General features: G+C 38.1%; 1 protein-coding gene and 1 long non-coding RNA gene across 2 annotated transcripts in view; one reads left to right on the forward strand and one right to left on the reverse strand.

The window, feature by feature from the left end:
• LOC309627692 overlaps positions 1 to 16,331 on the reverse strand; it is a 251,962-nt gene that overhangs the window by 221,232 nt on the left and 14,399 nt on the right. The window lies entirely within an intron of this gene.
• Positions 9,688 to 16,331, forward strand: part of LOC309627668 (uncharacterized protein) — a 46,888-nt gene continuing 40,244 nt past the window's right edge. Inside the window, exon 1 of the mRNA XM_082389837.1 lies at positions 9,688 to 15,875. Coding sequence (XP_082245963.1) covers positions 10,882 to 11,952 — 1,071 coding nt within the window. The 5' untranslated portion in view covers positions 9,688 to 10,881 and the 3' untranslated portion in view covers positions 11,953 to 15,875. The remainder of the gene's footprint in view (positions 15,876 to 16,331) is intronic.

The following is a 16,331-nucleotide window of genomic DNA, read 5'->3' on the forward strand; positions in this document are numbered from 1 at the left end:
ATCAAATCAAATTGATTATAAACTAAAATGTTAAATCTAACTTTATAAAATTTCTAGAATACAATATAATAATAAGATCTCTGTAAAGTTAGAATAACCAAAAATTTCTCAGCTACAATACCAAAGCATGCTCTATCAAAGAAAAATATGATAAACTGAACTTCATAACAAATAAGAACATCTGCTCCTTGACAGACACTATTGAGAGAATGAAATATCAAGTGAGAGACAGGTAAAAATATTTACAGATCAAATATTTGATAAATAAAACATGTATCCAGCATATATAAAGAACTCTCAAAAATAATGATACAACAACCCAATTAAAAAGATTTGCAGGGACTTCCCTGGTGGCATAGTGGTTAAGAATCCGCCTGCCAATGCAGGGGACATGGGCTCGAGCCCTGGTCCGGGAAGATCCCACATGCCATGGAGCAACTAAGCCCGTGCTCCACAACTACTGAGCCTGTGCTCTAGAACCTGCGAGCCACAACTACTGAAGCCCACGTGTCACGACTGCTGAACCCACGTTCTGCAACTACTGAAGCGCCGTGTGCTCCGCAACAAGAGAAGTCACTGCAATAAAAAGCCAGCACACCGCAACAAAGAGCAGCCCCCTCCCCTCGCTGCAACTAGAGAAAGCCCATCCGCAGCAACAAAAACCCAACACAGCCAAAAATAAATAAATAAAGTAAATAAATTTATTTAAAAAAAAGATTTGCAAAAGATATGTACACACAAGTCACCACAGAAGATAGACATTTGGCAAATAAGCACATCTACAGATACTTAACAGTGTTAAGCATTATAAAATGCAAATTAAATTCACATTGAAAAGCATTAAAATCCTATTAAAGTGTCCACATTTAAAAGATTGATAATATCCAGTGCCAATGATGATATGGAATAACTGGGACTATCACAAACTGTAGGTTGAACTTTGAAAGGGAATGACCACTTTAAAAAACAGTTTAGCAGTTTCTTAAATAGGTAAATATCCCCCTATCGCCTGACCTAGCTATTCTATTATTCTTTATTTATCTAAGAGAAATAAAAGCTAATGTTCACACTCAGATTTGTAAACAAATGTTCATAACAGCTTTATATGTGATAGTCCCAAACTGGAAACAAAACAATTGTCTCCCAATAGGTGAATGAATATTGCAGTATTAAAATAAAATGGTACTCTGCCAAAACAACAACAAAAGTAGAATTAACTATTGATATATGAGTGAGCATGGATAAATCTTAAAATAATTATACTGAGTGAAAAAAATGAAAAAATTAATGTGATTTCTCTTACATAAAATTCCAGAAAATACAAGCTAATCAATAGTGACAGAAAGCAGATCAATGGTTTCCAGGGGGTTGGTGGGGCAATTAGGGGTAAGAGAAAGGATTATAAAGGGCCATGAGAAACATTTGGAGTTGTTGGATATGTTTATTATCTTGATTGTGGTAATGGTTTCACAGGCCAATACTTAACAAATTTTATATTTTAAATATACAAAATGGATCATTATATCTCAATAAAGCTATTAATAGTAGTAATAATAAAAATAAAATAATTATTATTACTACTATTATCATTATGTAATACACATAGGCCTTCCTAAAATAGCACCAACTAAAACTGATGAAAGATGAGGTTGAGAAGTTTGACTTCATAAAATTTAAAACTTTCATGTTTCTCATATTTCTCCCCGGTGAAGGCTCTGTAGATGGAGCTACCCACAGACGATTGCCAAGTGATGGAGAAGGAAACTCAGGGACAGAATCTTTTACATGTTTTGACTATTATAACTGAAGCATCTGGGAATATTGATGCACACACACACACACACACACATAGATGCACTTCAAAACCAAAAGCCAAATTTGAAACTACTTATGTACTTCATTACAGCTAATTGAGTTGGTGTGAAAGAGAATTTAAAAATCAATAACAAAATATGAAAAAGCCAGGAGACATTGTTAAAGGACATAAATGGGAAGTGCTCAGGAATTTAATATAAATGACCTATAAATGTATACGTGTGGTTTCAGCTTTAAAATATAAAGGACCTGGAAGTTATTACTCCCATCCTTATAACAAAATAAAAACTGAGCCAACTAAAAGTCAGTGATTTTTCTTAGATCCATCAGAGGTTTGAGATCACAAGGCAAAATCCCACTACAAAATCTGGAAAGACAAGTGAATACTGAGAACCACAGCTGAGATGATCTTACCTGAATCAGAAGTGGCTGGAGCCATAAACTGATAGGACCACTTACATGGTGATTTAATGACTGCCGGAGGCTGAGTGTGGACTAGTTTTAGAATAAGAAACTCTTGGTCCCAATCTCAGGGTTCCCCCAACACTTTCTTGGCTCTTACCTCCAAGAATTCCACCAGATTCTCATGTTGAAGTTCTAAGAATACTCCCCTCACATTTCCAGCAAGGGGAGGGCAAAAGTAATCATTTTGAAACACCTCCTAGGGTTTTACAACTACCCTGTGTAATTCAACACACTTTCCAGCTTTCTGCTATGACGTACTGTGTTTGGGTTAGACTTTTCCTTTCCCTCTTAGGCACTGGCCCCAGTCAGGTAGGTTAAATTATTGTTTTTGTATTAAGGACTATACCTATTACGGAGTTTCCTGGTTGGAATCCTGGAAAGCATGTTGCTGGCCTTGAGCAATGTGACCTTCCCACACTGGACTGGGGAGAGAAAAGAGGTGTCTCACCACGAGGCCAAGAGACCATGCAGATGTAGGACAGCAGAACCTTCTAAGGAGCCCAAAGGGAAAGTTCTGAGTGGACCTGAGTGGGAAGGGATATGGGAGCCTCATTTGAGATGGCCTGTGTCCTTCCAATACCAGGTATCCCAAAGAAGGCCCAAGACCTCGGCCCACCCTGAGGAACAAGGATGTGTACTGACTGGCAGAGCTGACGCTGAGGTGTGGTGAAGTCACCATACAGCTCTCAGAACCTAGGCTTTGTACAAATACACACATGGAAAGTAAACAGTTCTTGGTGAGCCCAAAGGGGCCCATCCTTAAATCAAACAGGAAGCCAAATAGCCACACACACTGTTTTCCAAAGAAATGTGTTTGCCCCTCCAACGAGCATCCTTGTGTAGAGAGGAGAGGGGGCAGTGGAAGGACACAGCTCAAATGAAGATATTGTGAATGTGTTTCCATGTCTATCTACACTCACATCACCATCATCACCCAGTGTTCTCGTCTACAGAGTGAGCACAACCTTCTACCAGTTCAGCAATGTGGGACAGACCACGCCGCCCCCTAAGCCCCTTCCTCGGCACCACAGTGGGAGGGAGAGTGCGACTGACCACAGTCAGAAAGGACATTCCATCCCCTCCACTGCCATCCAAGAGGCATCCTGACTCTTCCAAAATCAGTAAAACCCATCTCCATGCCACCTGAAGCTATTAGCCATCACGCATGAACATGGAATTTCTAAAGATTTCCTATATCTGCAACCATCTTAAAAAAAAAAATCCCAGCAACTGAAGTCATCTTACAGTACTTCATCTCAAATACTTAAAAGATTTTTTTTTTTGAGTAAAAAAAAAAACGGGCCCCACAGAGCCCAATGATTTTCTTTAAAAGGGTTTCTATTTAATTTTTAAAAAATTGATAAAAATGGAAGATGTAAAATGTGGGAAGAGTAACAAAAGGGTTGCTCGATTTGCATTTCACATTGTGAGGGGACTGGGAGGATACTGCCGAGGAGAGGGAACCCCGAATCCTGAGGCCTCCCCGCTCTCACAGCTGGGCTCTCCCCAGACTCTGGCTGCACCACCAGGAACACAGGACAAAAGGCGTAAGTACAAGAGACTAAATGTGAGGCTTCTTTCTCGTGGCCATAGCAAGTGTGCAAATGCAGTAGGCCACTCCCTGCCGACATAAGGCACACAGATGTGTACAGGTCGCGGTCTCCGGCAGAACGCTAGATGCCCATGGTGCCCATCACTTCTCCATCTTCTTGGCTAGAACATTCTCCATAACAAATGCCAACACTCCCAGGGAACTACTTTATCAGAACAATATCTGATACATTGAATATCTGAATTAGTAGAAGAACAGCTAGCCCAATCCCATCCCTTCTAGCATTGCTGTCTCAGCTGAGAGGAGGGAAAATAAGTTAAAAAAACATGTCTGGTGGTTTCCAGTCCAGCGTGTAAAGAACTTAAAGGTCATCACTCCCATTCACACAAGAGAAAAGTTGAAAACCTGAAAATCAACATTTCTATGATTCATCAGAGAATGGAGGTCGCAGTGCAATCCCCCCGCCCCTACCACCAAAGTGAAGAGACAACAGGCAGATACAGGGAATGACAATTTACCAGAGCAGAATCACAGGAACAGAAATCTCCATGGAAACCAGTAAGGGGCAAGAATCCTAATCTGCAATGTACGAATTGTTGGCGGCCCAGTGTTTATAAATTTGAGAGGTACAAACTCCAAGGGGCGCTCAGTCTTAGAAGGGTTCCTCAGACTTTTGTGAGTTTTATCTCTAGAAGCCCTACCAGGTTCTTACAGTAAAAATCAGAGAAAAATGCCCTCTTGCTTCCAGCACAGGGAGGAGGAAAGTAGCCATTTTGAAGTAAGTCCAGAGCATTTTGTTCTTTTTTCTTAACAAGACTTGCCCTCAAAAGAAATTATTTTATCAGCACCCAAGCAACTGGGGTTTTTCCAGAGCCTAAACAACCTGGAGAAAGGGCAATACATAACTCCAGCCCCACCTAGCCTTCCTGTCTCACAGAAGGAGGGGCACAGTGGGTCTGAGGAGTACTTCTGAAGGTCACAGCCCAAGGGCACAGGCTCACTAAAAGAAGAGACCTAATCATAGGATTATAATATGCTTTCCCTCCCCACACCTACCACCACATCAACAATGCTCCTGTATAACAACAGTGGGATACAACGGAAAGAGCTGCACATTCCAGACCTTATATGAGAAGAATTCTCTAGGGAAACCCAAATACCACAGGGGAGACAAAAATAAGGACACAAGAGAAAATTTTAGCCTCTGACAGCTACACTATCACAAACAATAAAAATACCTCTAGCTGGATAAGCACAAACCTCATGCTAAAGTCCCATGTACCTTCGTTCCTTTTACCCAATATGTCACATTTAGCTTTCAACAAGAATTTACAAGGCACACTAAAAGACCAAAAAAAGTACATTTTGAAGAGACAGAGCAAGCATCAGAACCAGATACAGCTATGACAGAAATGTTAGAATTATCAGACCAGGGATTCAAAATAACTTTTATTGATACCTAAGGGCTCTAATGATAAAAGTGGACACCATTTAAGAACAGATGGGTATGTGAGCAGAGAGGCGACACCAAGAAAGGATCAAAAGGAAATGTTCTGAGTCAAAAACACTGCAACAGAAAGGCAGAGTTGTAATTATTACTTCAGTTACTTAACTAACAGGCTTTGTTTAAAGCCTTTTGTATGAAATTTTGTCTGATCTGAGAATTTAACATTTATTCTACACATCACTTTTATGTTGGAATAAAATTAAAATTAAGAGTTGTAGGGATTTCAATTTTCTTTTACTTTGTTTAAACATCTTAGGGTTACTAGTTAACATTCTAACATAAAATAACATAAAACTAATGTAAAATTTAGAACTTTCTTCTCTTCATACATATATACATGTTCTTTCTATGTCAAGGATTAATAGTTTGCTTTGGCTCTAATTTTGAATCAGAGACTTTATCTGGCTCTGGGACTGCAAGGAAAAAGTCTCCATGCCAAAGTTGTGATCAACTTTATAGATGCAGGGAAATTATGGAAATGCATCATGTGAAATGCCTACTTGCCAAAATTATTCCATGACCTTGTGCTTAGGCTGAGTTTTAAATAATTCAGTGATGTATCGAATGAATAAATTTGTATTGCTTGTTACTGTAAACTGTCATGCATTCACTTTTCCTTGCCATTTTTAATAAAGCCTAGTTTTCTAATATTCATGAAATAGTGCATTTCAATTAAATTACATAGGTTTTGAGAAAATAGTTTGCCCTAAGCTGTTTAGGGTTGACACCAACTGTCATTTGTTTTTTTCTTCAGTATAATGCCCAAGGAGGCTTTGAGTACAACTAATGCAAAACACTGTCACTCTTTAATGAGATACTTTTTGATCATGTGTAACACAGCGCTGTCTGAGGGATAGAATAATAAACTCAAACAATACTTTGTTTATGAGGGATATGATACATCAAAATACGCAGAGACATTCAAAATAAACTTCTACTACTTTAGTGGAAATTATAAGTGTGTACTGTCTTAACTCACCTGAATTCCAAACGTATGTATGCAAACACATGATATTTTCTCAAACTGTTCCTTTGTCTGTTGCATTACCTATCTTCATGGCACATAAATAAATGGACAAGGAAAACAAGTGGATTTTTGGATTACTAGATTAATTTAGTTTTTAAAATCTATAAACTCTCATGCAGCTTTTACCTTTTACTAACCTGTTGAATCTGCTCTGTATTTCAAAACATTAATCCTCAAATAGTTTTGTGGTTCTCTGGTCATTTCTTAGTGAATCAGGACATTAATTCTGAAAAAAAAGACACTCTATAACTAGAAATAGCAGAAATAATTATTTTGGTTATTAGGGCTGTTGCTTTTAACCTATTATCCTATTTTAATTATATTACACATACTTCATAACTGGGCTTATTTTGATAGTAGCATATTTTTAGTCAGTTTTTGTCATAATGAAACTTTAATAGCCATCCCCTTAAAAAGAGTGATACAAAATTGAAATATATGATGCTTTACACTTGGAATAGCATGAATTAACAGTATCTACATATTAATAAGCACTTTCCAGTTGTCTTTTAAAAATTTTTCATATGTTCTATATGATACCATTGGGTTGATAGCTTTGGATCATTTCACATTAAAATTATTGGCATTTTCATAACAAAACATTCCTTTCAGGTATCCTCTCATTCACCTAAGCTCTTTTCTTCTATAAAGGCAGGTGGTTTCAGGCAGCTGGGATTTGATGCCACAAAAGAATTTTAAATCTACTCCATTTCAGAAGGCTTAGAAAAAGACACAGTCAGAATCTGCCACAAGAATTTTGGAAAGCATTTTCATTTTTACAAAAAGCAAGGGAAAATAACCCTATTCATCTGTTCTCTTGAATTCACTTGATCTGCACTGTAGAATCCATGAAAAATAGGGTAACTTCAAGTAGCCCAAACTACCAATAATCACTCATTTTCTTTTGTGTAGATGATTAATAGACTAATGTACAATAGTATAGCCAAATATAGTACAAAATAGTGTCTATAAAATGGTTAGAATTTTTGTCAAGGAATTTTTGAAAGATTATCTCATTAATTTAGCCATTTTCCTCAGCTTCTATGCAAAAAGACATCTCTAGTCACATACATAGGCAGACTTCTAAGGTGGCCTCTGGGATTCCTCTCTTCTGGGGTACATGCTCTGCATAATTTCCTCTTCTTGGTATGAATACAACATGTGAATAGAATGAGATAGAAGTTCCTTTGATTATTACCATTTATGGCAAAAATGATGGTATAGTCACCCCCATTATTATATCACAAAGACACCTGTCCATTATACCAGACAGGAGAGAGATTATTCTCCTGTCTTTAAAGAAGTAAGCTGCCGTGTGGTGAGACAGTCAAGTAGCTAGGTCTAGGAGCTCTCAGCAGGCTATTAGAAAGAAAATGGAGACTTCATTCCTACAGCTGTAGAGAAATGATTTTGCCAAAAACTAAATGAACTTGAGGAACAAAAACATTAAATGAGATCACAGCCCCAGCCAACACTTTGATGTACTTCTGCAAAGTCTTTAAGCAAAGGACCCAGCTAACCCATGCCCTGTTTCCTTACCTTAAGAGGTAGTGAGATAAATGTGTGTTGTTTTAAGTGCTGTGTTTGTAGTGATTTGTTATTCTGTAATAGAAAATTAAGACAGCATATAAGGATTTTAAATTTGAACAGATTTCAAAAATCATTACAAATAACTTTGAAAGTATTTTTCATTGTATGTGTGTATATACATGCATACATATGTTTATATAAATGCACATATATACATGCTTACACTCACACACATGCATCTACACACACACACCATGAATATATGTCTCTAAATGATATGGGGAGATATATAGCTCTAATGAAGTGAAAGTTTAAAATTAATCAATATTATGTATCTTGTTCAGAACTGTGGTAGAATGCAAAAGAAAATAGGAAGAATTGTCTACATAAGGAGTTCATTACCAGCTTCTAATGCAGAAAATCAATGTTTGCTGACTGCATATTTTTAATTTCCACTTTAACAAAGAAACGAGATACTTAATTGAGTAAACTATAATTAAGCCTTAGAACAATGTAATTTTTTAATTTAAATTTTAAAATATTTTGAAAAGCTAAATAATTATATTAAGTTCTGAAACATACATAAATACATTTTAATAAAAACTATCATTTTGAATATTAATAAACTCACTAGGTATAAACATTTTAGTGTATCAAAATTAGCATCTGAAAATCTATATTTAGTGTCTATTATTTTATGCGGAGTTCTTTACTATCTATTTATAGTATTTTTCTTACATTTTTAATGTAAGCAGGTGAGTTTTAATGTACACAAATCCATTGAAACATAAAGGTCTATTTACATTTATATACATATTTTTCCAAGTCCTCAGTCATGAGATAAGATTTGGGAGAAGGAAGGAAATTAACTAGAGTCTCTTTTATGATAGAAATGATATTTTGAGGAGAAGATTAAAAAAAACCATTGCAACAGAGACTAAAGGTGTCTATAATAATACCTTATTATAACAGACATTTAGCTGAAAAAAAATTAGTTTAAATATAGAAAATTTGGGAGACCTTCAAGATGGCGGAGGAGTAAGACATGGAGATCACCTTCCTCCCCAAAAATACATTAGAAATACATCTACATGTGGAACAACTCCTACAAAACACCTACTGAACACTGGCAGAAGACCTCAGACTTCCCAAAAGGCAAGAAACTCCCCACGTACCTGGGTAGGGCAAAAGAAAAAACAGAGACAAAAGAATAGGGATGGGACCTGCACCAGTGGGAGGGAGCTGTGCAGGAGGAAAGGTTTCCACACACTAGGAAGCCCCTTCGCGGGTGGAGATGGCGGGTGGCGGAGGGGGGAAGCTTCGGAGCCATGGAGGAGAGCGCAGCTACAGGGGTGCAGAGGGCAAAGCAGAGAGATTCCCGCACAGAGGATCAGTGCCGACCAGCACTCACCAGCCTGAGAGGCTTGTCTGCTCACCCGCCGGGGCGGGTGGGGGCAGGGAGCTGAGGCTTGGGCTTCGGAGGTCAGATCCCAGGGAGAGGACTGGGGTTGGCTGCGTGAACACAGCCTGAAGGGGGCTAGTGTGCCACAGCCAGCCAGGAGGGAGTCCGGGAAAAAGTTTGGACCTGCTGAAGAGGCAAGAGACCATTGTTTCAGGGTGCACGAGGAGAGGGGATTCAGAGCACCGCCTAAACAAGTTCCAGAGATGGGCGCGAGCCGCGGCTAACAGTGCGGACACCAGAAACGGGCAGGAAACGCTAAGGCTGCTGCTGCAGTCACCAAGAAGACTGTGTGCAAGCGCAGGTCACTATCCACAACTCCCCTCCTGGGAGCCTGTGCAGCCCGCCACTGCAAGGGTCCCATGATCCAGGGACAACTTCCCCGGGAGAACACACGGTGCACCTTATGCTGGTGCAACGTCACGCCGGCCTCTGCCGCTGCAGGCTCACCCCGCATTCCATACCCCTCCCTCCCCCCGGCCTGAGTGAGCCAGAGCCCCCTAATCAGCTGCTCCTTTAACCCCGTCCTATCTGAGCAAAGAACAGATGCCCTCAGGCGACCTACATACAGAGGCGGGGCCAAATCCAAAGTTGAACCCCAGGAGCTGTGCGAACAAAGAAGAGAAAGGGAAATCTCTCCCAGCAGCCTGAGGAGCAGTGGATTAAATCTCACAATCAAACTGATGTACCCTGCATCTGTGGAATACCTGAATAGACAACGAATCATCCCAAAATTGAGGCGGTGGACTTTGGGAGCAACTGTAGACTTGGGGTTTGCTTTCTGCATCTAATTTGTTTCTGGTCTTATGTTTATCTTACTTTAGTATTTAAAGTTTATTATCATTGGTAGAGTTTTCTTTATTGATTTGTTTGCTCTCTTCCTTTGTTTTTTTTATGTATAGATATATATTTTATTTTTATTTTTCTCGTTTTGTGAGTGTGTATGTGTATGCTTCTTTGTGTGATTTTGTCTGTATAGTTTTGCTTTTACCATTTGTCCTAGGGTTCTCTCTGTCCTTTTTTTTTTTTAAGTATAGTTTTAAGCACTTCTTATCATTGGTGGATTTGTTTTTTGATTTGGTTGCTCTGTTCTTTCTTTCTTTTCTTTTTATATTACTTTAAAATGTTTTCTTATTTTTATTTTTCATTTTAATAACTCTCTTTATTTTTCTTTTCTTTTTTGCTTCTTTCTTTCTTTTTTTCTCCCTTTTCTTCTGAACCATGTGGCTGACAGGGTCTTTGTGTTCCGGCCGGGTGTCTGGCCTGTGCCTCTGAGGTGGGAGAGCTGAGTTCAGCACATTGCTCCACCCGAGACCTCCCGGCTCCACATAATGTCAAATGGTGAAAGCTCTCCCAGAGATCTCCATTTCACCGCGAAGACCCAGCTCCACTCAAGGACCAGCAAACTACAATGCCAGATACCCTATGCCAAACAACTAGTAAGACAGGAACACAACCCCATCCATTAGCAGAGAGGCTGCCTAAAATCATAACAAGGTCAGAGACACCCCAAAACACACCACGGGATGTGGTCCTGCCCACCAGAAAGACAAGATCCAGCCTCATCCACCAGAACAGAGGCACCAGTCCCCTCCACCAGGAAGCCTACACAACCCACTGAACCAACCTTAGCTACTGGGGGCAGACACAAAAAACAACGGGAACTACAGACCTACAGCCTGGGAAAAGGAGATCCCAAACACCGTAAAATAAGCAAAATGAGAAGACAGAGAAACACACAGCAGATGAAGGAGCAAGGTAAAAACCCACCAGACCAAAGAAATGAAGAGGAAATAGGCAGTCTACCTGAAAAAGAATTCAGAGTAACGATAGTAAAGATGATCCAAAATCTTGGAAACAGAATGGAGAAAATACAAGAAATGTTGAACAAGGACCGAGAAAAACTAAAGAGCAAACAAACAATGATGAACAAAACAATAAATGAAATTAAAAATTCTCTAGAAGGAATCAATAGCAGAATAACTGATGCAGAAGAACAGATAAGTGACGTGGAAGATAAAATAGTGGAAATAACTACCACAGAGCAGAATAAAGAAAAAGGAATGAAAAGAATTGAGGACAGTCCCAGAGACCTCTGGGACGACATTAAAAGCACCAGCATTCGAACTATGGGTATCTCAGAAGAAGAAGAGAAAAAGAAAGGGACTGAGAAAATATTTGAAGAGATTATAGGTGAAAACTTCCCTAATATGGGAAAGGAAATAGTCAATCAAGTCCAGGAAGTGCAGAGAGTCCCATACAGTATAAATCCAAGGAGAAACACTCCAAGACACATATTAATCAAACTATCAAAAATTAAATACAAAGAAAAAATATTAAAAGCAGCAAGGGAAAAACAACAAATAACATACAAGGGAATCCCCATAAGGTTAACAACTGATCGTTCAGCAGAAATTCTGCAAGTCAGAAGGGAGTGGCAGGACATATTTAAAGTGATGAAAGAGAAAACCCTACAACCAAGATTACTCTACCCAGCAAGGATCTCATTCAGATTAGATGGAGAAATTAAAACCTTACAGACAAGCAAAAGCCTAGAGAATTCAGCACCACCAAACCAGCTTTACAACAAATGTTAAAGGAACTTCTCTAAGCAGGAAACACAAGAGAAGGAAAAGACCTACAATAACAGACCCAAAACAATTAAGAAACTGGTAATAGGAACATAGATATTGATAACTACCTTAAATGTAAATGGAGTAAATGCTACAACCAAAATACTTAGACTGGCTGAATGGATACAAAAACAAGACCCATATATATGCTGTCTACAAGAGATCCACTTCAGACCTAGGGACACATACAGACTGAAAGTGAGGGGATGGAAAAAGATATACCAAGGAAATGGAAATCAAAAGAAAGCTGGAGTAGCAATTCTCATATCAGACACAATATACTTTAAAATAAAGACTATTACAAGAGACAAAGGACACTACATAATGATCAAGGGATCAATCCAAGAAGAAGATATAACAATTGTATATACGCATGCACCCAAGATAGGAGCACCTCAATACATAAGGCAAATGCTAACAGTCATAAAATGGGAAATCGACAGTAACACAATCATATTAGGGGACTTTAACACCCCACTTTCACCAATGGGCAGATCATCCAAAATGAAAATAAATAAGGAAACACAAGCTTTACATGATACCTTAAACAAGATGGACTTAATTGATACTTATAGGACATTCCATCCAAAAACAACAGAATACACTTTCTTCTCAAGTGTTCATAAAAGATTCTCCAGGATAGATCAATTCTTGGGTCACAAATCAGGCCTCGGTAAATATAAGAAAATTGAAATCATATCAAGTATCTTTTCCGACCAAAACACTATGACACTAGATGTCAATTACAGGAAAAAATCTGTAAAAAATATAAACACATGGAGGCTAAACAATACACTACTAAATAACCTAGAGATCACTGAAGAAATAAAAGAGGAAATCAAAAAATATTTAGAAACAAATGACAATGAGAACATGGCGACCCAAAACGTATGGGATGCAGCAAAAGCAGTTTTAAGAGGGAAGTGTATAGCAATACAATCCTACCTCAAGAAAGAAGAAACTTCTCAAATAAACAACCTAACCTTACACCTAAAGCAATTAGAGAAAGAAGAAGAAAAAAAAACACACACCAAAGTTAGCAGAAGGCAAGAAATCATAAAGATCAGATCAGAAATAAATGAAAAAGAAATGAAGGAAACAGTAGCAAAGACCAATAAAACTAAAAGCTGGTTCTTTGAGAAGATAAACAAAATTGATAAACCACTGGCCAGACTCATCAAGAAAAAAAGGGAGAAGACTCAAATCAATAGAATTAGAAATGAAAAAGGAGAAGTAACAACTGACACTGCAGAAATAAAAGTATCATGAGAGATTACTACAAGCGACTATATGCCAAAAAGTTGGACAACCTGGAAGAAATGGACAAATTCTTAGGAGCACACAACCTTCTGAGACTGAACCAGGAAGAAATAGAAAATATAAACAGACCAATCACAAGCACTGAAATTGAGACTGTGATTAAAAATCTTCCAAGAAACAAAAGCCCAGGACAAGATGGCTTCACAGGCGAATTCTATCAAACATTTAGAGAAGAGTTAACACCTATCCTTCTCAAACTCTTCCAAAATATAGCAGAGGGAAGAACACTCCCAAACTCATTCTACGAGGCCACCATCACCCTGATACCAAAATCAAACAAAGATGTCACAAAGAAAGAAAACTACAGGCCAATATCACTGATGAACATAGATGCAAAAATCTTCAACAAAATACTAGCAAACAGAATCCAACAGCACATTAAAAGGATCATACACCATGATCAAGCGGGGCTTAACCCAGCAATGTGAGGATTCTTCAGTATGTGCAAAATAATCAATGTGATAAACCAAATCAAAAAATTGAAGGAGAAAAACCATATGATCATCTCAATAGATGCAGAAAAAGCCATTGACAAAATTCAACACCCATTAATGATAAAAACCCTCCTGAAAGTAGGCATAGAGGGAATGTACCTCAACATAATAAAGGCCATATATGACAAACCTACAGCCAACATCGTTCTCAGTGGGGAAAAACTGAAACCATTTCCACTAAGATCAGGAGCAAGACAAGGTTGTCCACTCTCACCATTATTATTCAACATAGCTTTGGAAGTTGTAGCCACAGCAGTCAGAGAAGAAAAAGAAATAAAAGGAATCCAAATCGGAAAAGAAGAAGTAAAGCTGTCACTGTTTGCAGATGACATGATACTATACATAGCGAATCCTAAAGCTGTACCAGAAAACTACCAGAGCTAATCAATGAATTTGGTAAAGTAGCAGGATACAAAATTAATACATAGAAATCTCTTGCATTCCTATACACTAATGATGAAAAATCTGAAAAAGAAATTAAGGAAACACACCCATTTACCACTGCAACGAAAAGAATAAAATACCTGGGAATAAACCTACCTATGGAGGCAAAAGACCTGTATGCAGAAAAGTTTAAGACACTGATGAAAGAAATTAAAGATGATACAACCAGATGGAGAGACATACCATGTTTTTGGATTGGAAAAATCAACATTGTGAAAATGACTATACTATCCAAAGCAATCTACAGATTCAATGCAGTCCATATTAAACTACCAATGGCATTTTTCTCAGAACTAGAACAAAAAATTGCACAATTTGTATGGAAACACAAAAGACCCTGAATAGCCAAAGCAATTTTGAGAAAGGAAAATGGAGCTGGAGGAATCAGGCTCTCAGATTTTAGAGTATACTACAAAGCTACAGTAATCAAGACAGTATGGTACTGGCACAAAAACAGAAACATAGACAAATGGAACAGGACAGAAAGCCCAGAGATAAACCCACGCACATATGGTCACCTTATCTTTGATAAAGGAGGCAAGCATATACAGTGGAGAAAAGACAGCCTTTTCAATAAGTGGTGCTGGGAAAACTGGACAGCTACATGTGAAAGAATGAAATTAGAACACTCCCTAACACCATACACAAAAATAAACTCAAAATGGATTAAACACCTAAATGTAAGGCCAGACACTATCAAACTCTTAGAGGAAAACATAGGCAGAACACTCTATTGCATAAATCACAGCAAGATCCTTTTTGACCCAGCTCCTAGAGAAAGGGAAATAAAAACAAAAATAAACAAATGGGACCTATTGAAACTTACAAGCTTTTGCACAGCCAAGGAAACCATAAACAAGATGAAAAGACAACCCTCAGAATGGGAGAAAATATTTACAAATGAAGCAACTGACAAAGGATTAATCTCCAAAATTTACAAGCAGCTCATGCAGCTCAATATCAAAAAAAAAAAACAACCCAATCCAAAAATGGGTAGAAGACCTAAATAGACATTTCTCCAAAGAAGATATACATATTGCCAACAAACACATGAAAGGGTGCTCAACATCCATCACTAATCATTAGAGAAATGCAAATCAAAACTACAATGAGGTATCACCTCACACCAGTCAGAATGGCCATCATCAAAAAATCTACAAACAATAAATGCTGGAGAGGGTGTGGAGAAAAGGGAACACTCTTGCACTGTTGGTGGGAATGTAAATTGATACAGCCACTATGGGGAACAGTATGGAGGTTCCTTAAAAAACTGAATATAGAATTATCATACGACCCAGCAATCCTACTACTGGGCATATACCCTGAGAAAACCATAATTGAAAAAGGGTCATGTACCACAATATTCATTGCAGCACTATTTACAATAGCCAAGACATGGAAGCAATCTAAGTGCCCATCGACAGATGAATGGATAAAGAAGATGTGGCACATATATGCAATGGAATATTAGCCTTAAAAAGAAACGAAGTTGAGTTATTTGTAGTGAGGTGAATGGACCTAGACACTGTCATACAGAGTGAAGTAAGTCAGAAAGAGAAAAAGAAATACTGTATGCTAACACATATATATGGAATCTAAAAAAAAAAAAAAGGTTCTTGAAAACCTAGCGTCAGGACAGGAATAAAGTTGGAGACGTAGAGAATGGACTTGAGGACATGGGGTGGGAGGGGGAAGCTGGGGCAAAGTGAGAGAGTGTCATGGACATATATATACTACCAAATGTAAAATAGATAGTTAGTGGGAAGCAGCCACATAGCACAGGGAGATCAGCTCAGTGCTTTGTGACCACCTAGATGGGTGGGATAAGGAAGCTGGGAGAGAGACGCAAGAGGGAGGAGATACGGTGATATATGTATATGTATAGCTGATTCACTTAGTTATAAAGCAGAAACTAACACACCATTGTAAAACAATTATACTCCAATAAAGATGTAAAGAAATAAAAAATAAAGCATACTCTTCAACCAGAAAAAATAAATAAATATAGGAAACTTCTAAATATACTGTCTTTTTTTTCCTTAGAATATGTTTATGTGTGATTACAATGCACAACTAGGCAAACAT

The sequence above is a fragment of the Balaenoptera borealis genome (assembly GCF_965194805.1).
Source record: "Balaenoptera borealis genome assembly, chromosome: 4".
Classification (NCBI taxonomy): domain Eukaryota; kingdom Metazoa; phylum Chordata; class Mammalia; order Artiodactyla; family Balaenopteridae; genus Balaenoptera; species Balaenoptera borealis.